Source organism: Giraffa tippelskirchi, chromosome 10 (assembly GCF_054371585.1).
Source record: "Giraffa tippelskirchi isolate mGirTip1 chromosome 10, T2T-mGirTip1v1.2.pri, whole genome shotgun sequence".
Taxonomy (NCBI): Eukaryota; Metazoa; Chordata; class Mammalia; order Artiodactyla; family Giraffidae; genus Giraffa; species Giraffa tippelskirchi.
In genome coordinates, this window is record NC_137284.1 from 56,047,325 (window position 1) to 56,069,802 (window position 22,478).

The 22,478-nt window shown below is 37.9% G+C and overlaps 1 protein-coding gene across 15 annotated transcripts in view; it reads left to right on the forward strand.

Annotated features, from left to right (window-relative positions):
- CDK14 (cyclin dependent kinase 14) overlaps positions 1–22,478 on the forward strand; it is a 642,291-nt gene that overhangs the window by 307,049 nt on the left and 312,764 nt on the right. For all 15 annotated transcript variants that reach the window (XR_014066045.1, XR_014066046.1, XR_014066047.1 and 12 more), the window contains one exon: positions 8,301–8,424. Coding sequence is in view for 12 of the 15 variants with exons in the window: in XM_081531328.1 (XP_081387454.1) it covers positions 8,301–8,424 (124 nt within the window). In the remaining 3 variants the exon portion in view is untranslated. The remainder of the gene's footprint in view (positions 1–8,300; positions 8,425–22,478) is intronic.

Sequence of the window (22,478 nt, forward strand, 5' to 3'; positions counted from 1 at the left end):
CCTGGAAGAATTGGTGGGAAGATTAATTTACTATTAAATACTTAGTAAACAGTAGTTATTACAATTGCTTAAATTGCGGAGTCTCTTCTATTTCTGTTATCCATACAATTATGAAGTGAGACAGTTTTACAGCTTGGATAAATATTAAGGGCATGTGAGAAAATTAATCATTTTCAAGGTGAGTAACTTCAGATAACTGATATTTAACCTTGGTCTGCAAGCGACAAAAAAGTAGCTTGACTGTCTCTGTAAGAATTAGTGCTATTCAATGAATGGATGAAGAAGTTGTGGTATGTATGTGGTACATACATACAGTGGAATATTAACCATAAGAAAGAATGCATTTGAATCAGTTGGAGAGAGGTGGATGAACCTAAAGCCTATTATACAGAGTGGAGTAAGTCAGAAAGAGAAAAACAAATATAGTATATTAAAGCTATATATATATATATATATATATATATGGAATCTGGAAAAACGGCACTAATTAACTTAATTTGCAGTGAAGGAATGGAGACACAGATGTAGAGAATGGACTTGTAGAGTGGGAGGGAGGCTCAAGTGGAAGGGGTATATATATGTATATATATCCTGCCTCTCTCTGTATATATAGTTACGCCTGATTCTCAGTGTTGTATGGCAGAAACCAACACAAGATTGCAGAAACCAACACAAGATTGCAAAAACAATTATCCATCAATTAAAAATAATAAAAAATAAATAAAAAATAAATAAAAAATTATGGCATGGTCAGCGAAAAAAAATACTGACATTTTACTCTTCAAAAGGAAGAATTAGTGCTGTCCATAAGGCCTTGCATCTATTGCTAGTTGTTCCGATAAACCCTAAGAGACCATGGGTATCCCTCAAAGATAGTGAACCCTTTCCTGGAAAATCTGCAAATGTTCACTGTGGTTAGTCTCATATTAAATGGACCCTTGTACATTAAATAATGCATGCCTTTCAGACCATTCATAAATTTGATTGTAAATATTGAGACAAAGAGCATCAAAATCAGACATCCTTAGATTTTGAGGGGGATGAGGGGATAAAAAATTTGTTGCTCACTGCAAGTGCCAATAATTCTTTTGAGTAACAGATATAACCTACTGAGTCCAGTGATGTGTGTGTGCTTTTAATCAACTTGCTCTAAATGTTCTGATGCAAAGCCTTATCTTGATTTTTTTTTTAATCTACTCAAAGTCCAAAGAGTTTCAGAAGGGAATAGAAGGAGTATTAAGGATATTCCCAAAAGTATATGCCATTGCAGTGAGGATATGAGTTGCTTTCTGCTGGGGATGGCAAGACAAGAGGGCTATAGATAGATCTCCTGCTGGCAAAATGTCCTTGTTCATCACATCATTGCTATTTTAGGCATTTTCCCATTGGGGTTCTTATTGCAAAAAGGGAACATATTGGAATTGGAGTATAACTCTTCAGTGATCATACTGAAGAATTTGAAGACCTCTCCTTTCATAAAGTTGAGTATGGCCCTCTGTGATGACTGGGAGGGGTGGGCTGGGGAAAAGGGAGGGAGGCTTAAGAGGGGGGGAGGATATATGTATAATTATGGCTGATACACACAGTTGTACAGCAGAAACCAACACAATGTTGTAAAAATTAAAAAAAAAAGAATGTCCCGAGGGGACAAAGTATTCTTAGGAAGACCTTATGGTTACTATAGTAGAAGAATAAGCAGATAGAAAGGAAAATATGTTAATTTATCAATTTCAGTATATAAAGCTTTTTTCTGCCATATTATTTATTTCTAAGAGGATTTTAAATAGCAAAAATAGACATTCAAGAATCATATGGTTATTACATACTACATTAATTGAGACTTTTACAAACTTGGGTTCACTTAATAAAAGCACTTTGATTATATTGGGTGTATAACTGTATTCATCCACGTGTTTAGTAAGCACCATCCTTGTTTAAGATAATGAGGTGTAGTGGAAAGTTCACAAGTGCTATGTGATGGTTGGATGACTGAGTAAGTTTCTTGGGCTTTAAGAGCTTTAGTTTTCTCATTTGTTTAAAAGAAAAGGAAAAAAATACGAGATTATAGAAGATACATAAAATTGCTTAGTCTTTTTTAAAGTTTACTTTATTTATTGCTTATATATTTGGCTACTCAGGTCTTAGTTGCAGCACTTGGGGTCTTTTAGTTGTGGCATACTGGGTCTTTTATTTGTTTGTTTGTTTAGTTGCAGCATGTGGGATCTAGAGGGCTTCCTGGTGGCTCAGTGGTCAAGAATCCTCCTGCAATGCAGGAGACTCAGGAGACACGGGTTCAGTCCCGGGGTGGGCAGGATTCCCTGGAAGATGAAATGGCCACCCACTCCAGTATTCTTGTCTGGGAAATTCCATGGACAGAGGAGCCTGGCGGGTTACAGTCCATAGGGTTGCAATGAGTTGGACACAGGTGAGCAACTAAGCATGCATGTATGCATGTGGGATCTAGTTCCCTGACCAGGGGTTGAACTCAGGCCCCCTGCATTGGGAGTTGTAGAGTTCTAGCTACTGGACTAGCAGGAAGTCCCAGAACAGTCTTTAAATGAGTGTAAACCTTCAATTACTATGAGTTTGTCTTCCGTTTTTTCTTCTTTTTCAGTACCTGCGATTGCATCGACGTTCACTAAGTTTTATTAGCGAGTAGCAAAGCTGATGTTTCCTCTTCCTCTGCGTGCAGCCCCTCCTTTGGTGGTCCTTCTTGTTTTCACAGTACCCTCTGGTTTTCACCAGAGATCAAATATAGCTTGTTATCTGGTGATTTCTATAACAACCCAGTGAAGTGGCTTTCTTAAAAATTTACATGGGCCAGTTAGATGCTTGCCTGTATGTCTAAAGAAAGAAATCCCTAAGACTTGGGTTCTCAAAACATTCCAAAAAAATATTCTGTGGCACATTCTGTTAAACTCGGAATGTCCCTTGAAGGGACAATATCATTCACTGAAACCATTAGTAAACTTGGTGTTTTAGAAATAACATTTTAAGGTGTTTAACAGAAAATGCACTAAGTTTACTAATGGTTTCAGTGAATGATATTGTCCCTTCAACACCATTACTGTTATGATGGTGTGTTGATAGTTTTACAGTTTCATATATTGCCAGGTCAGAATACTGGAGTGGGTAGCCTTTCCCTTCTTCAGGGGATCTTCGGGGATCTTCCCAACCCAGGGATTGAACCCAGGTCTCCTGCATTACAAGTGGACCAGCTGAGCCACAAGGGAAGCCCAAGAATACTGGAGTGGGTAGCCTATCCCTTCTCCAGGAATCGAACCAGGGTCTGCTGCATTGCAGGCAGATTCTTTACCAACTGAGCTATCAGGGAAGCCCTTACTAATGGTTTCAGTGAATTATATTGTCCCTTTGCCACCATTATTATTATGATGGTGTGTTGATAGTTTTATAGTTTCATATATTGTCTTCTTTTCATTAATTTAAATTTTTTTAATTACTTTTTTTGCCTAGTGATTTCCTTGCTTGGTTTCCTCAATATTTTCCCTCAGAAAAGCAAGAAGTTTGTCATATAATACATTGTCTCATCTTGTGCATCTAATGAATGCTCCTTTTCCTACTAAAATTTTATGTGTAATGAAGTTCCCCTCCTCCTGTGTGCCTTCAGTTACACTCAGTTTGTGTTGCTGTCATAGTGCAGACTTCTTTAAATGCAGTTAATCTGTTTATGTGCTTCCCAGGTCGGGGGCTAGTGGTGAAGAACTGACCTGCCAGTGCAGGAAATGTAAGAGACATGGGTTCAATCCCTGAGTCAGGAAGATCCCCTGGAGGAGGGTGTGGCAACCCACTCCAGTATTCTTGCCTGGAGAATCTCATGGACAGAGGAGCCTTGAGGGCTACAGTCCATAGAGTCTCCCAGGTCAGACACAACTGAAGCGACTTAGCACGGATGCACGAATCTGTTTATGTGTCTCTCATACCCAGTGGGCTGTGAGTTCCTCAAGTCAAGGAACTGGAGGGTTACAGTCCATAGGGTTGCAGAGGGCTTACATCTTACATCCTATTCATCTTTGCATCCCTCTTACATGATAGCACCTGGCAGATGGTTGGCACTTAGTAAATCCTGAAGGAATTTATTATCTGGGGATTTGTTCTGACTTTGTTCATTGTTCAAAGATCTAAAAATTTGTCTGGGGCTCTCATTTGATGCTTGGGGCTCTGTTTGTCTTATCTGGAGCTTAATTTGTCATATATACAATTGTAGTTGAGTGTGTGGTTGCATCTTTACCTAACACTGATTTTCTTAATCCTCTTTAATATGCTATCCTATTTGAATAGCTTCTGGATTAGCATGAGGATTATGTATTTCCACTAATTAGTAAAGGTGTTAAAAGAAGAGCCCTTTGGGACTGTTTGGTCTTCCCACTTCTACTCTTAGCTTCTAGAAACTCCCATTCCAGGCGTCTGTTCTTTTTTGTATCTGCTTCATCCAGATGTCCCTAAATCCTGTTCAGTCATCACATTACTTAGTAATGAGTGTCAGCTGTGGGAGCAGATTAGGAAGATGGTTGAGGCAAACAGTCTGAAATTAAAAGACGCTTGCTCTTTGGAATAAAAGCTATGATGAACCTAGACAGCATATTAAAAATGAGACATCACTTTGCTGACAAAGGTCCATATAGTCAAAGCTATGGTTTTTTCAGCAATCATGTATGTACGTGAGAGTTGAACCATAAGGAAGACTGAGCACCGAAGAACTGATGCTTTTGAACTGTGGTGGAGAAGACTCTTGAGAGTCCTTTGGACTGCAAGGAGATCCAACTTGTCAATCCTAAAGGAAATCAACCCTAAATATTCATTGGAAGGACTGATGTTGAAGCTGAAGCTCCAATACTGTGGCCACCTGATGCAAAGAGCCGACTCATTGTAAAAGACCCTTATGCTGGGAAAGATTGAGGACAGGAGGAGAAGGGGGTGACCGAAGATGAGATGGCATCACCAGCTCAATGGACATGAGTTTGAGCAAACTCCAGGAGATAGTGAAGGACAGGGAAGCCTGGCAAGCTGCAGTCCATGGTGTTGCAAAGAGTTGGACATGACTGAGTGACTGAAGTACAACAACACATTCTGGGGAGACAGGAGAATCCCATCCTGTGATAGATGTAGCAGCTGCCCCAGGAGCACAGAGGAGGAACCCCTCACACAGATCTGTAGGGAGACTGAAGGACTGGGGTCTGGAAAGGCGCCAGGGAGGAATGGTGTTTGAGGAGAGACCTAAGAAATACAGGGAGATTAGCAGGCAAAAGTGAGACAAGGCTTTTCTGTGAGAGAAGAGGTAAGAACGAAGGAAAAGGGTTGAAGAGTAGTATGCTTTGAGTGTGGGGAGTCATGAGCCTGCTTGGGGTTGGGAAATGTGGAGCAATGATGCCTGGGCATCCAGGTGGAATCAGGGCTCAGCTCAGTGGCCTCGAAGGCCATGCTGTTAGATGCCTATACTTTTTCCTGTCAATTGGAGGAAGCAGCTTCAATGTGGATGCTGCCCACTTGTGTTCTGGCCAAGATTCCTAGAGTAGAGTGGTTAAGGGAGTGGATTTTGGAGTCAAATTTCTTGGATTTGAGTCCTGGCACTTAAACTGATTCCAGTTTCCTCATCACTGATACAGATAGGATGTGATGTGATGTGAGTGTGTGTGTGTGTGTGTGTGTGTGTGTGTGCGCGCGCACGGACCTGTATACTCAGTTGTGTCCGATTTCCTGTGACCCCATGGACTATAGGAGCCTGCCAGACTCCTCTGTCCATGGAGTTTTCCAGGCAAGAATACTGGAGTGGGTTGCCATTTCCTTTTCCAGGGGATCTTCCTGACCCAGGGATCGAATCCTCATTTCTTGCATCTCCTGCATTGCACGCAGAGTCTTTACCAGATAAGCCACCAGAGAAGCCCAGAATGGTGGTACCATCACCATTAAAATTGTTACAGAGGTCAGGGACTACCCTGGTGGTCCAGTGGTTAATACTTCACCTTCCCACACGGTGTGGATTCAATCCCCTGTCAGGAAATTAAGACCCCACATGCCTTGGGGTCAAAAAACCAACGCATAAAACAAACACTGTTGTAACAAATTCAATAAAGACTTTCAAGAAAATATGGTCCACATCAAAAAATCTTTTTAAAAAATTTCTTTAAAGAGATCAAATGAATTCATATTCTATGATGCATAGAATAGCAGCTGGCACTTCGTGTCATTTGCTTGTTCAACTAAAATGTGTTGCTGTAGTTAGGTAGATAATCACAGTCTGGTAAGTCCCAGCTAGCACCTTGCAGAATGCAGACTTTCAAAATTCAGACTTTCAAAATCAGTTTATTTTTGAAATTCAGTTTGTTTATTTTGCGATCTGCCTATGTGACTGATTGATGAAAAGCTTTTGAAAACACAAAGTGGCTTTATTTGCTCATCCTTTCTCCCTTCGGAAGTGAAGGGATTTGGATTTTCTTTGAAATTGTAAGCTTTTCCGCTTCGGGATGCAGGGGGTTTTAGAAGTGAGGAATGAGGCTGGAAGCTGCTGGTGATGTCGTTAAGTCTTTCCATCTGCTACACAGGAAGGACTGACAGGAGGAGTCTAGGAGAAGTTTACTTCCTGAGATTCTTGAGCCAGTAATGGATCCATCCTAACACAGAACAGGTGTTTTGTTTCTGGTACTTAGATTCTGGAAATAATGAATCTAGGCCTTTCCAACAACATAGCTTATTATCACATACAAAGATTTTGAAATGAATTTATGCTGGGAAAGATTGAGGGCAGGAGGAGAAGGGGACGATGAGGATGAGATGGTTGGATGGCATCACCGACTCAATGGACATGAATCTGGGCAAACACTGAGAGATAGTGTAGGACAGGGAAGCCTGGTGTGCTACAGTCCATGTGGTGGCAAAGAGTCAGCATGACTTAGCAACTGAACAAGTATTTCAAGGTATCCTCCCGCTAAAAATTTTACTTGGCTTTCAGAGTCCCTGGTTAGTTGAAAAATATTCTGAAATGTTAGCTTCCATGGCCCTTGAGGAGTTGCCAGTCTTTTTTATGTGAAGATTCTAGAATCCTTATCCTACCAGTATGCATGCTAAGTTGCTTCAATCATATCTGACTCTTTGCGACCCTATGGACTGTAGTTAGCCGGGCTCCTCCGTCAGTGGGATTCTCCTGGCAAGAATACTGGAGTGGGTTGCCATTCCCTTCTCCAGGGGATCTTCGCAAACCAGGGATCGGACCCGTGTCTCTTATGTCTCCTGCAATGGCAGGTGGGTTCTTTACCACCTGTTGCCACCTGGGAAGCCCTATCCTACCAGTATTTGGCAGCGAATTCCTTTAAAATTTCCCAGAAAGTGCATTTTGTTACCAGCTGACATAGACTACAATATTGATGGCACTTAAAACCACTTTAGTTTTGTTTTAGGAGATTGTTTTTTTAAAACTATGACAATTAGGATTATTTTGGCAAGTAAATAGTTTAAAGATAGTCCTTTTTTTTTTTTTATAAACAGAGTATTGGAAAGCCTAGTGGATCACATTTTTTGTTATCAAAATGGAAATATTTATTATGATCCAATATGAATGTAAACAGAGAAGACCACTGGTTGCTTCTTAAATGTATTTCTTATGAAACTATTGCTCTTGAATTCTTGATTTCTCTGTTCTCTGTGTTTCCTTTCCGTTTAGGTTAGGTCTGTTCTGTAATTAGCAAAGGTACACGTCTGTCTTTAGGCAACAACCTAATCTCTGAGGCCATATGTGCCGAAGTAGTGTAATTACAGTGTAGTAATAATTAGACCACGTGACTGTTTCTGTTTTAATTACCTGAAATCATCTTATCTTTCTATTCCTTAAAGCATGTTATTGAGTGTATCACTGGATACCATGTGTATATCATTTCCATGGAATTAAATACATGTAAATTAAATTTACATAAAAAATTCTGCTTCCTTTTATAACATTCTGAATAGGGTTTTTTCTCTGTCTCAAGGCGTCAGTTCAGACCTGAGGAAATCAATATTATTTAGAAAATGATTCTTTACATTTCACTTAATTTCTAGAACAAAGATTGGGTTATAGATCTTTCTGGCTAAGGAACTCTGGGTTGACCTAATAGGTTGTTAAAATTTTTCACATTTACTTTATGCATTAGGAATTTCCATACATGTATGCAAATTCTGTTTAAACAGTTTGATAGGAAATTTAGTGATGGGTACCCATTTTCAAGAAATACAAATACTTGGCAAACTGTATGTAGAAATTGTCATTGGACTGTGTTCAGATTTTAACTTTTCTCTCCCTATTTTTCCAGTTGTTTTTATTTCAGTTGCTGCGAGGGCTGTCTTACATCCACCAGCGCTATATTTTGCACAGAGACCTGAAACCACAGAACCTTCTGATCAGTGACACGGGGGAGTTAAAGCTGGCAGATTTCGGTAGGAAAGCAGTTAATTACCAGTCTATTTTGTCACACTGTGAGAATGCCAGGCATATGGTGGCACTGCGTTTGTTTAGGTGCACTTCTTCTATCGTTACAGATCCTGGTAACATTTTTTCAGGAGTGAAGAGATTTTTTTTTTTATGATCAACATCATGCTTGGTGGATTTTTTAAAAGGTCCACATTGCTTATTAAAGTTTTAAATAAGCATAAATCAGATTCCATATATTTCCAAAGTTGAAGTCATTATAATTTTGAATATAAAATACTTTGAAAGAAATATATATATATTTTTTTTTCATTTTCTATTAGGAAAATGTCAAAAACATTCTAAAGGAGGATACCTTAAGGGGTCTCCCTTACTCATGACCAAGCTTCAACAATTACCAATATATTGTCAAACCTGAATTTAAACCTCTGGACAGTTTGAGAGCATCATAAAATACAATCAGTAGTGTTTGTTGTCAAAAAATCTAAGGGCATTGTTCCCCTTTCCAAAAATGACTGTTGTTTAAAAAATTCTCAGTAAGTTTAGAAAGGAAGACACTGATGCCAATTCAAAAGGGGAGGTCCTGGCCTGGACCCATTGTAGGTCATCCTTCCCTGAAAGGTTTTGAGATTGGCCTCTTCCAGCTTAGAAGCTGTCCTCCAACACGGACTTGAGCACCCCAAGGGGAACAGAACTGTTGTGTCCTCCTTGTGGGTTTGATGTGTCTGCACTGCCCCCACTCTCTGTCACACAGGAGTGCGGAGTCGATTCCTAGCATCAGGAATGCTGATGGCAGCATGATCTGTTGACATTGCATTGCCTCAATTATTTTTGGATACATATTCTGATTAGAAATTTGTTCCATTAAGAGTGGAATGGAAATATTACCCTTGGGACATAAGGACGCCTGAGATTGAGATACGGGCTTTGCCAGAATATGATTATCTTTTCCCACTCCACCAACCCCCCTGAGAAATAAAAGAGAGCAGGAAATGTTTATTGCTTATTTCAAGGTTAGGAGACTGTTCAGTACCTTTGGAATGATTCTACTCTTGCATTTTGTATATTCTTTTCTTGTAAAATTGAAACAAAAGTTAACAGCATTGGTGATATATTGCAGAACATTATTTGTTCTCATCTTATTTGGTGAAAATTAGGAAACTGTGTGTGTGTGTGTGAGCTAGAAAGTTGTTTGTTGTCAAGTTTTAGAATCAGAATGATACTAGGTGGCTAGATGTAGTGTTTCAGTTCAGGGTAGAAAATGATGAGAGAGGAGGTGTGGAGGAGAGAAGATTTGCAGTTCCTCAAATTCAAGGTTATTATGTTCTCCATGAACATATTTTTTTAGTTTGTTGATATTAGTATTAAATTAATAAGGATTCATAGTGATTTTCTTCTGTTATCTTAATATATACTATAAGGTATATGTTTGCATACTTTATTGTATTGAACATTTAATTTTGCTAAACATGGTTTTCTTGTATATTTATAGAATGCATTTTTATTAACTTTAGTTTGTCTGTATAACCAGGGGAATAATAGGATTGTATCTAAATGCTTACTAGGTATTATTTTTTAATTTTATGATGACTTTTTATGATGGGTAAGTTCATGTTAAAGGATTCTTATGAATCTTTAAAACTAACATTTTGTAATAGGTTCAGAAATAAATTGAAATGCAATTTTAAACAACTTAGAAAATTTTTTAGAAAAGGAGAAAAATCTAGAGAGTATGAACAACTCTGAGATTACCAATGTTAACATTTTTATTGTATATTTTCCCACTGTCTTTCTCCTCATTCTTTGTTTTTCTTCTTCTATTTATTATGTAATCCTCAAAAGAAGAAACCCACACTGTTTTGTAAGCAGTTTTCACTTAGGAACATGTCATGGACATTTTCTCATCTTATTCAATATGAAAAAATCGTTTGTTACAATGTAGATTTTTCCCTTAATGGCCAAGACCTCGTCCTTTTATTCAGTCCCTCATCGCTGAACATTTTGGTTCTTTCTAATTGTCATGCCTGTGTTTCTAATTGCCGTCCCTGTGTTGAATGTCCTTGCAGAGCAAGCTGTCTATACTCCAGCTGCAATGTTGAGTGTTTTAAACTGTTTGACCAGACTGCTCTGCAGAAAGGTTGAGCCTCAGTGTCACAGACGGAATCTTCTTGCCTGGAACGCACACTTGGCATGCATCCTGTGCACAAAGTGTAATGAGCGAGACTCATTCACCAAATGACAATTTCCTCCAATTAATTGTGCATCATTTTTGTCTTTTAATTTAAGACATGCAATTAACTGTGATTTACTGCGCTTGGGCACGTGTCTGGGTCTCAGATGAAGGAAGTACAGTGGAAGCTGTGAAGGAGCTAGACAGTCAAAACGGGATGGTTCCAGGCAGCAGAACAATTAGAAACATGGGGTCTTAATTCAGTTTGATGTGTCAAGAGCTATAGCAGCGGTTCCTTTGTCCTACCTTTTTCTCTTATGTGAAAAATACCATCATATTTTGATTAAAAGAGACAGAAGGAATCTGTATGAGCATAATTCTTATATTGTTAATGCTATTTTTATTAGAGAAAATATGGGGGGGAGGGACAAACACTAAAATTTACTGAGTTTATTGTGTGTGCCAGACCCTTAGAAATTCTTATTTCATTGTCTCATAAACCTAGGAAGTTATTCTAACTTACACTTTTGAGAGAGACATGAAATTCAGAGAGGGTTAGGAATTTGCCCAAGCTTGATTCTATGAGGGTAGCTGCTCACAAAGCTGGAATTCAGATGCTTGATCCATATCTTTCAATTTCAGGTGGCCCAGGGTCTTTATGTTTATTTACATAGATATTTTACCTTATAGAACTGCCTAATCTTCCAATAAATTATTGACCATCACATATGTTTACATTTATATATCAGTACTATTATTAACCAAGGGCAAATTATTAACCATTATATATGCTTTCTACATACACAAATATGACACTTGTGCTATGAAAATGGATTGCACTAGTACCCCCCAAAAAATGCATCATGTAATTTAATGAACATTTTGTCATTTATAGTGAGTAGTAGTAATTCAGTAGTAGTGAGTGATTTCAACCTTAGTCCTTTGGAGCTTTTACCTGCTGGACAAAGTAAACCAGAAGATAATTTACCTGCTAGACAAAGTAAACCAGATGATAATTTATATGTAAACCCACTCAGATTTAAATGGAATGCAGTTCTGAATTCCAGTTGGTCAAAGTACTGTACTATTTTTTTTTCTTGTAAACAAAGTCATATTGAAGCACTTACCTGAGACTTATTTTCTATATGCATTTGAAAATAAGTAAATTATACATGATTTAGAATCACTGTGCTTTCCTAATGCAGAAGTTTGTCCCATCTGTATATAATAAGATAATAAAATTGTGTAGAATACAGATTTATTTCTAAAAAAGGGTTCATCTTTACATTATCTTTGGGAAAAAATATTTCAAACCCCAAATATGTCCACACATCAGAGCCTCTTACTTAGCTTTTCCCATTTCCTGGAACACAGGAAATGTGTTCTCCCTGCTTCTCACATGGCTGACTCTTTCTCATCACACAGCTGATAGATCCTATGTTACTTGTTCAAAAAGATCACCTCTTGAGAATTCCATGGTGGTCCAATGGTTACGATTCCACATTTTCATTGCTGAGGGTTTGATCCCTGGTCAGAGAACTAAGATCCTGCAAACTCTGACATGGCCAAAAAAAATTTTTTTTAATAAATAAGTGAAATATTTTTAAAAAGGCCACCTTTCCAAAAATAGAATTTTACCATTGTGATCATCCAGTTCAGCTTCTTCAATAGCACTTATGGCGCACTGAAATTATTTTGTCATTTGTTTATGCGTTAATTTTTGGCTTGTGCTATTTGATTACAAATCCCATAAGGTCAGGGACTGGGCCTGTCTTGCTCACTCTTGTCTCTGCTATGTCTGGAACCTTGGAGGTGCTCAGGAAATACTGACTGAATGAAGAAACAATATGTGTAACAAAATTGAGTATTAGTGTAAAGACCAAGACTCACCTGCATTTCCTAGTTTTTGCTTGATTCATTTTAGCAAACCAGAAGTTTACAAATTAATTTTCTCTTCATCAGTCCTGTCCTGGCTGGGCACAGTCAAGAGTGCAGATGGAGTTAGATGACCTCAGTATTGAGACTATGGGAGCCTCAGGAGTGCCTCGAGGCTCTTACACATCAGCCTTATATACCTGCTTGGTATTATTATATTTGTAACCTCAAGCTGCAGAAATAAACACTCAGTGAATATGAACATATACAAAAGATGTATAAGATCTGAAGTTGCTACTCTGTAGACCTTAAATGATTGATTGTACTATTGTTGAGAGCAAAGCATATTGAGCCTTGAATTAGGAGGCCTGACTCTATAAGTAGCTTTTGTCTATAACTGTCTATAACTAGCTTATGACTTCAAGCTAGTTTTGCCCTCTGAGCTTTACACTCCTCAACTGAAAAATAAGTGCATCGAACAGATACTAAGATTCTTCTCAGTGCTGTTTTTTTTTTCTTTTTATGTTGCACATTTCTAAAATGAATTTATTTTCTAATGATCAGATATTCACTGGTGGATAAAAATCAGCTGAGTGAATCCCTAATCAGTGCTACACCATCCCTTCCTAGGACCTAATTTTTTATACTGGTTTCTGGGAATTCAAATAGATGAGAGCCACACTTTTGTGATATGCATTGAGATCACATTAAAAGAAAATTGTTGAAGTGTGACAAGTAAATGTATAAACTCACCAAGAAACTAATGTTCATTTGCAGTATGTTAGTATGAAAACTAAAAGATATATTTCCATCTAAATGAGATTAAATCAAAATAGATGAGTCTGTAGAGTAGCAGCTTCTTGCAATTTTTGCAAGAAGATGATGGTGTCACACGCATTTTCCAGCCATTCTTCTTCTATTTTATGGGGTCCTGGCCTTGCTATGGGGCTTCCCAGGTGGCTCAGTGGTAAAGATTCTGCCTGCCAATGCAGGAGATGCAGATGTGCAAGTTTGATCCCTGGGTTGAGAAGTTCCCCTGGAGGAGGAAATGACAACCCACTCCAATATTCTTGCCTGGAGAATCCCCAAGGACAGAGGAGCCTGGCGGGCTACAGTCCATGGGGTTGCAAAGAGTAGGACACGTCTGAGCAACTAAGCATGCATGCATGCATGCACAGCCTTGCTACATGGAAAGACAGCTGGGTTAAATTTGCCTCTGAGGAAAAAAACACAGTGCAAACCCTGTAATATAAGCATTTAAGGTCTTGGATTATTTTACTGGCTTTCCAAATGCAGGAACAGAGTTAAACAGTTCTGTGGTTTTAATCAAGTAAAATTACACAGGTCTCTTTGCCTCCAGAGGTCTAGAAAATATGACCTTCCTAATGTTGGTAGTTTCCTCCTCCAGGCTATTCCTTGTCTTGATTTGAGAAAGGAAATTATTATAAATCACATTTTAGATTAATTTGCAGAACACTCCAGAGATGTAACTCTGCAGAGGCCATGGTGAGTGCAGGGTTTGTTTGTAATCTGCCTCTCAGAATTCATGTAGAGAATAGTAGAAAACAGAAAGAAATCGAGAGTAGCATGTCAGCTTGACAAAATATAAAGTCTCTGAATAAGAGCCTGTTAGTCCCCAAATTATAAATCTTTAACAATTTTTTTGTCATTAGCATATACAATTTGGGATTCCCAGATGTCACTAGCGGTAAAAAACCCACCTGCCAATGCAGGAGATGTAAGAGTCGGGGGTTCAATCCCTGGGTCATGAAGATCCCCTGGAGAAGAGCAGGGCAACCTACTCCAGTATTCTTGTCTGGAGGATCCCATGGACAGAGGAGCCTGGCAGGCTACAGTCCGTAGGGTTGCAAAGAGTCGGACATGACTGAAGCGATTTAGTACATGTAAAATTCAGCATTGAAGCCATAGTTATAAATTTAAGGTTAGACATAACTTAGCCCATTTGTTTTGGCCTGTAGGATTCAACGTTACTGTCTTTGTTTTAGAATATATTTTCTGTTATCAAGAATACCTTTATTCTACTTTTAGAAAGGTCCCTTGAACAGTTTAACAAATATACAGTTTAATGCAGCTGCTTTCATACAGTTCTGAAAACTAAAAAGTATTTTTATAATAACTTTTATAATATAAGCCAAAGAAAGGGGTTTTTTTCCTTTAATTTCGGAGGTGTTCATTAAAACTCCAAATCAAAACATATACATGTCAAAGTCTATCAAATAGATTATCCAGATTCCATGTTAGAAATACTTTGATTGACCTTTGAATTAAAATGATTTGCCCTGACTCATTGTTTTAGAGATGTGGTAATGACTCTTTTGAAAAGGAATGTTGATACTTAAAATTGTCTTCTCTCGGACCATGAAATCATCACTTAGCTTCATTATCTAAATCTTATTTAATATCTCCCACTCATTCGTCCCCTTACAAGTTTTCTTGCAATCAAAAGGGATGATGATGATGACATTTCATTATATTGTTTTTCTGATTTTAAATGGACTTTATTATTTTTTAATTTATTTTATTGAAGTATAGTTGATTTACAATGTTGTGTTAATTTCTACTGTACAGCAAATTAATTCAGATATGCATATATATATATATGCACACACATTCGTTTTCATATTTCTTTTGGTTTATCACAGGATATTGCATATAGCTCCCTGCGGTATACAGTAGGACCTTGTTGTTTATCCATTCTTTATGTAATAGTGGGAATCTGCTAATCCTAAACTCCCATCCATCTCTTCTCCCACCTTCCCCCCTGGAAACGACAAGTCTCTTCTCTGTCTGTGAGTCTGTTTATGTCTTTAGTTCATTTGTGTCATAAATAGATTCCTCGTGTAAGTGATATCATGTGGTATTTGTCTTTTCTGCCTTATCTCAGTTAGTATGATAATCTCTAAGCCTATCCATGTTGCTTCAAATGGCATTATTTCATTCCTTTTGTGGCTGTATAAATATACCACACCATCTTTATCTAATCCTCTGTCAATGGACACTGGGTTGCTCCCATGTCTTGGCTACTGTGAATAGTGCTTCTGTGAACATTAGGGTGTCTTTTCAAATGAGAGTTTTCCCCGGATATACATGCCCAGGAGTGGGGTTACAGGATCGTATGACAACTCTATTTTCAGCTTTTTGAGGGAACTTCATACTGTTTTCTATAGTGGCTGTACCAGTTTACATTTTTGTCAACACTGTAAAAAATTAATTTTTAATGGGATAATGATGGTCATTCTGAGTAGTGTGTGGTTGTACCTTACTATAGTTTTGATCTGCATTTCTCTAGTAATTAACAGTGTTGAGCATCTCTTCATGTGCCTGTTGACCATCTGTATGTCTTCTTTGGAGAAATGCCTATTTAGTTCTTCCACCCATTTTTTGATTGGATTGTTTGTTTTTAATTGTGCTGTATGAACTCTTTGTATATTTTGGAAATTAACTCCTTGTCAGTCACATCATTTACAAATATTTTCTCCCATTCTATAGGTTGGCTTTTCATTTTATTTATGGTTTCCTTTGCAATACAAGAGTTTGTCTGTTCGATTGGGTGCTATTTATTTTTGCTTTTATTTCTATTGCCTTGGGAAACTGACCTAAGAAAACACTGGTACAAATTGTGTTGGAAAATGTTTTGCCTGTGTTGTCTTCTAGGAGTTTTACAATGTGATGCCTTATATTTAAGTCTCTAAATGGACTTTACTTTCAAGAGCAATTTTAGATTCACAGTATAGTTGAGCAGAAAGCAGAGAGAATTTCCATATACCTCCTGCACTCACACATACACAGCCTCTTCCATTATCAACATCCCCCACCAGACTGTTACATTTGTTACAATTGATGAACCTACATTAACACATCAGTATCACCCAAGGTTCATAGTTTACGTTAGGGTTCACTCTTGATGTACCTCCTGAGTTTTGACAGATTATAATGCCATGTAATATATTTGCCATTATTGTATCATAGAGAAGAGTTTCGCTGCCCTAAAAACTGTCTAAAAAACTTAGCTATATTTTTTAAGTTATAAATGGGAACTGGAGAGAAAATTATATAAAATGCAATTAATAAGCATATTCTCCTCTATATATGAGAAATCTCTCTGTTCAATCACCATAAAGCAGATTGAAGCAATGTGGTGAGGGGTTGATTGCTAAGAATGGCAGCTTCAAACTCCATGGAAATGAGAAAATTCAAAAGTGTTAGTTCATTTTTAGCCAAATCATGCATGTGAGGTAATAAGACATCTTAAAATGCAGAACAGATGCTTCAAGTAGGGCTCATCATCTCATTCTCTACTCTTGATGTAAACCTGCTGGGCAAAGAGATTTCAATATGCAAAATATTTTTTGTTTTGTACAATATGAGGGCAGATTTGTTGGCAGCAAGTCAGATAAGTAATGCAGACTATGAGTTGAAATACACCAACATATCTTTTAAAAATCTACATATGGGATGACTGGAACCCTAAGGGTTGGCAGTGATGACCAGAGTGGAAGAATTATGTGATGTCAAGAATAGCACTGTAATGAAATTTAGAATTAGGTAGCACTCACTTGCTATTTGGAGAAGGCAGTGGCACCCCACTCCAGTACTCTTGCCTGGAAAATCCCATGGACGGAGGGGCCTGGTGGGCTGCAGTCCAGGGGGTCGCTAAGAGTTGGACATGACTGAGCGACTTCACTTTCACTTTTCACTTTCATGCATTGGAGAAGGAAATGGCAACCCACTCCAGTGTTCTTGCCTGGAGAATCCCAGGGACGGGGAAGCCTGGTGGGCTGCCACCTATGGGGTCGCACAGAGTCGGCCACGACTGAAGTGACTTAGCAGCAGCAGCAGCAGCAGCACTTGCTGTTTAAGACAACTATGATTACACTTGAACATGAGTTTTCATAATTGTTAGGTAAGTGTAGAAGTCATTGTGTCCCTTATTTATGGATCTTCCTTCATCTTCTGCTCTTTGCCTTCCAAGAAGCATTTTAAAATACAGCCAAAGTCAGACTTGATTGATACGTGCATCGATACTCTGATTTATTCTAATATCATGGATGACAGTGAGTCATTGCAGTTGAAGGCATATGTTTTCTAAAAATTTTACTGGAAGCAAGAAAAACTTACCAGCTACTATGAAAAATCCAAGATATACTGTAAACTCTGAAGGTTAGACATACTTGAAAAATTTGTGATTTTGATTTTTTTTGTGCTTTAATACTATCAGTTCAATACTAGTTTACTTTCCTCTTGTTCTCTAAGGTTTTTTAAAATGCTGTATGTGTTGGTCTATTACTTTTGAAATAGTGCATATTCATATTAATATATACAACCTACAGCTACACATAGTGATAAAAAGGAAAGAGGCCAGATATAGAAGAGTATATGTTGTAAGATTCTACTTATATAAAAGGCTTCCCTGGTGGCTCAGTTGGTAAAGAATCCACCTGCAATATAGGAGACTGACTGCAGGAGACTCAGGTTTGATCCCTGAGAAATCCCATCGACAAAGGAGCCTGATGGGCTGTCTATGGGGTCGCAAGAGTCAGACATGACTTAGCAGCTAAACCACCACCACTTATGTAAAGAACAAAAACAGACAAAAACTGATCGATACTGTTAGATATCAAGACAGGGATTCCCCTTGCGGGTGAGTAGTGACTGGAAGTAGGGGAGGACTGAATAAAAGGGGGGTTTCCAGGGGAGGTCATGAATATGTACTTTAATAGTAATTATTAAAATAACATTCAATAAAGGACATATATATTTTGGAAAAATAATTCCCTTCTCACCTTGAATGGTTTCTTCCATTACAATAGATAATCATAGAAAGCTCAGGCTTTTTTTTCATTTTAATGAAGAATAAAGTACTAGACAATTAAAAAATTTAAAAAAACAATTGAGAGCTAATTTGCTGAGGAAATTCAGTTACATGTCTGGAAAAGTATGTTTATTTTATCACATACTATTAAATATGGATGAGGAAATGGCCACCCACTCCAATATTCTTGCCTGGAAAATTCCATGGACAGAGAAGCCTGGCGGGGTACAGTACATGGAGTCACAGAGTCGGAAACAACTGAGCATGCATGCATGTATGTATGCATAAAATAACCTTGATGTGTGTAATCAAGGCTGCAGATCTGAGATAGTGTAACTTTTTTCAGATGTTCAAACTTTAAAAATGGAGCATCTCTCTATTAAATATCTGTCAAGTTATTTGACATTCTAATTTTTAATCTGAAAAGATAACTGATATGAAAGGCAAATTGAAGTGTTTCTTCTAGTTTTGAAGTAGAATTGTCAGCTAAAGAAATCAATTGTGTGAAACAAAACCAGCCCATCCTAAGTATGGAAAAAGAGTGCTTAGAACCACCCTAGAGGTCGTGAAGTGGGTGAAAGAGGTCAATGAATTGGCTAAATTGAGTGCTCCCAGCAAGAGAATGGGACAACAGAGCATGAGAAAAGTTGGAAAGTTTCAGGATAATATGGTTATGATGGTTTCTGAAAAGTTACCAGGAAGCTCTCCACATACTTAAAATAAGTTATGAGCATCTATTGAGAATCACTAAGATTATAAGAACAATACAAAATAAATATGATATGCAAGTATTTTGCTGAAAGAATTGGAAGCAGAGTATGGTGTGATTGTTGAAGTCATCATCTAGCTTTTGATCGAGTCATACCATTGAGAAAGTTTTGTTCTTTTTGTTTTTCAGAATAAAGATAACCCTAAGGGGAAAGTTGAAATAAATCTGTTGTAATTGTATAAGTAAAAAGGAAAACCTGACATTCACATTTACAGAATTTTTTTGTTTTAGATTTTTCTCTGGATTTTGAAGGAACCTCTCATTATCTAGTCCAAACCCCCCTCATTTCAAAAATGTATATACTTTGGCCCAGAGGTGAAAAATTAAGTGAACATTGTGCTTGTTACTTAGCAAGTGTTGTGTCAAGTTATTATTAGTATTGGACTGCAAGGAGATAAAACCAGTCAATCCTAAAGGAAATCAATCCTGAATATTCATTAGAAGGACTGATGCTGAAGCTGAAGCTCCAATACTGTGGCCACCTGATGCAAAGAGCTGACTCATTGGAAAAGACCCTGATGCTGGGAAAGATTGAAGGCAGGAGGAGGAGGGGATGACAGAGGATACAATGGTTGGATGGCATCACCAGCTCAATGGACTTGAGTTTGAGCAAGCTCTGGGAGATGGTAAAGGACAGGGAAGCCTAGCATGCTGCAGTCCATGGGGTCGCAAAGAGTCAGACAAGACTGGGCGACTGAACAACAGCAAGTATTATTATAACCAATGTCTCTACAGCCCTAGTGTAGTTTCCAACAGACTGTTGATAACTTAACACATGTGTGGATGGTCTTGGTCCCCCAAATACATGAGAAGGTACAAGTGCTAACCAGATATCCAGGTCAAAGTAACCTTTGCCAGCCTGGTGACCTGAATCAGCTTAACAGTGAGACCATTCCATACTAAACACTGGAGCTAGGACATGTGTCTTGAGGAAACTGAAAGCAACAGCACAAAGAACATAGCTCACAGCACACCTATAGAAAGCCTTGCTGGAAATATAAATTGGAATAAAGGCTTGGTGATTTATGAATTAGAAGGAACTACTTTCTTTCATTATATTCCTGGGATAAATTAAAGCATTGAGAAGCCCTGTGGACAAACGAAGGCTGAATTGATTTGAACAATGTTCCCCTTTAACAACTCAGGAGTAGTACTAGCTTAAAAATGCCCTTGATACCACCGCACCCCCACCTGCCAGTGGGAGGAGTCTCTTGTTCAAATCTTACCTTTTCCAAAGACTGGAAAGAAACAGTACACAGCTGTAGGGCAGATGGAGCTGTAACAGAAGTACTAAGTAAAATGTTGGGTCGGAAAGAGAAGACTCTTTACATGGACATGAATAAACCCACATCAAAAAACAAAATAAAGAAAAATATTCCAGAATGGTTAGGGTGCAGATTCTGAAGTCAGATGCCTGAGTTTGAATCCTGTCCCTGCTGTTTACAAATTGTGAGTTACTCAGGTTCTCTGTACCTTAATTTATCTGTTTGAAAATGAGGCTAATGATGGTAATACTAAATTATAAGAATTAAATCAGTTGATACTGTAAGTCATTTAAAGACAGTGTCTGGCTTGTAGACAGTTCATATAAATGTCATGTTGATAATCTTGAGGGTTGAGGATTTTTTTATTAAAAACATTTAAAACTTTTTATTAGTGTTTCTTCATATATATTTTTAAGATATAATTTTCAAACGTTAAATTCCATGTACAGTTGTTACAAAATATTTGCTACATACCGCATCTTCTTTTTTTATATCCATTTATCTGTTGATGGACATCTAGGCTGCTTCCATGTTTCAGTTCTAGTGAGGTGGCTGAACCTAGAGCCTGTTATACAGAAAGAGAAAAACAAATATAATATATTATCGCATATGGATGGAATGGTGTTGATGGAACCTGTTTGCAGGAGATGCAGATGTAGAGAATGGACTTGTGGACACAGTGAGGGAGGGAGAGAGTGGGAGGAAAGGAGAAGGTGGTATCAACACGTACACTCTATCAGGAGTAAGATGGACAGCTGGAGAGAAGTTGCTGTGTAGCACAGGGAGCCCAGCCTGATGCTCTGTGATGACCTGGAGGGATGGGAGAGGGGGGAGGGAGGGAGGGACGGGAATGTATGTGTAGTTAGAGCTGATTTGTGTTGTTGTTTGGCAGATAGTAACACAACATTGTAAAAATTAAAAAGCAAAAATATATTTACTATATACTCTATGTTTGCAGCCAGGCCTACACCCAATAGTTTATATCTCCCACTCTCCTCCACACCCCCCCACTGGTAAACCCTAGTTTGTTCTCTATACCTATGAGTGTTTCTTTTTTATTTTGTTCACTAGTTTGTGGTATTTTTAAAATTCCACATATCATGTATAAGTCATATCATACAGTATTTGTCTTTCTCTGTCTGACTTAATTCACTTAGCATAATACCCTCCAACTCCATCCATGTTGCTGCAAGTGGCAACATTTCATTCTTTTTTATAGCTGAGTTATATTCCAGTGTGTGTGTGTGTGTGTGTGTGAGAGAGTATGACATCTTCTTTATCTTATTCATCTATTGATGGACACGTAGGTTGGGTTTAGAGGTTAAGTGTTCAAAATGTGTTTATTTTTAATTTTTTCTCCCTAAAATATACAACATGATTTCTTGCTTTCTTAAACAAGGATATAATATGGACTTTTATTCACTAGTTCATTCAGCAGATTTTTACTGAGTGCCTGCTGTATCCCCAGAAGTATGCTGTGGCTCAGTGCACAGTGGTAAAGCACAGCAATGTGGTTCTTGGCGATCCCACTCTAAGCTTTCCTTACCATTTACAAATTAATGTTAAAAATTTCCTGTGGCTTGTATTTCAGATTTAAGAATATCTCTATGACAGTGCCATTCACAATGTCACTATCACTCTACCGCAGTGCTTCCCTGAGAAGGGGACTTAGGATAATTTAATAAAAGGGAATTATTATTTTGATAAAAATTTTTATCATAGATTTGTAATGCTAGTGCCATTCTTTGAGGAAAAAAATGATACTTCATGTTAATTCCTCTAAGAGGTAGAACTTTGTTAATCAACCAAAAACTCACTATTATTATACATTATCTCTTCATAAGCAGCATCTGAGCAAGTATTTCATTAGGAAAGAACTGTGAGATGAGAAAATTTTGCAAATCACAAGAAAAGTAAGTCTTAATGAAAAACATCATTACACCTTAGTGTACAGTTCAGTAAAGAAATGAGTAACCCCTTGAAATGTCTAGAATGAAGACTGCTTCTGTGCAGTGTCACTGGTAGTGTCTTAGAAGATAATCTTAATGCAAAATGGCATATTGATATTTTAAGGGTCTTCAGAGGTTTGCTGCTCTGTAAAACAGTGGAAGTAGTTGGTAAGAAAACTATGTGTAACCACTATAAAATGT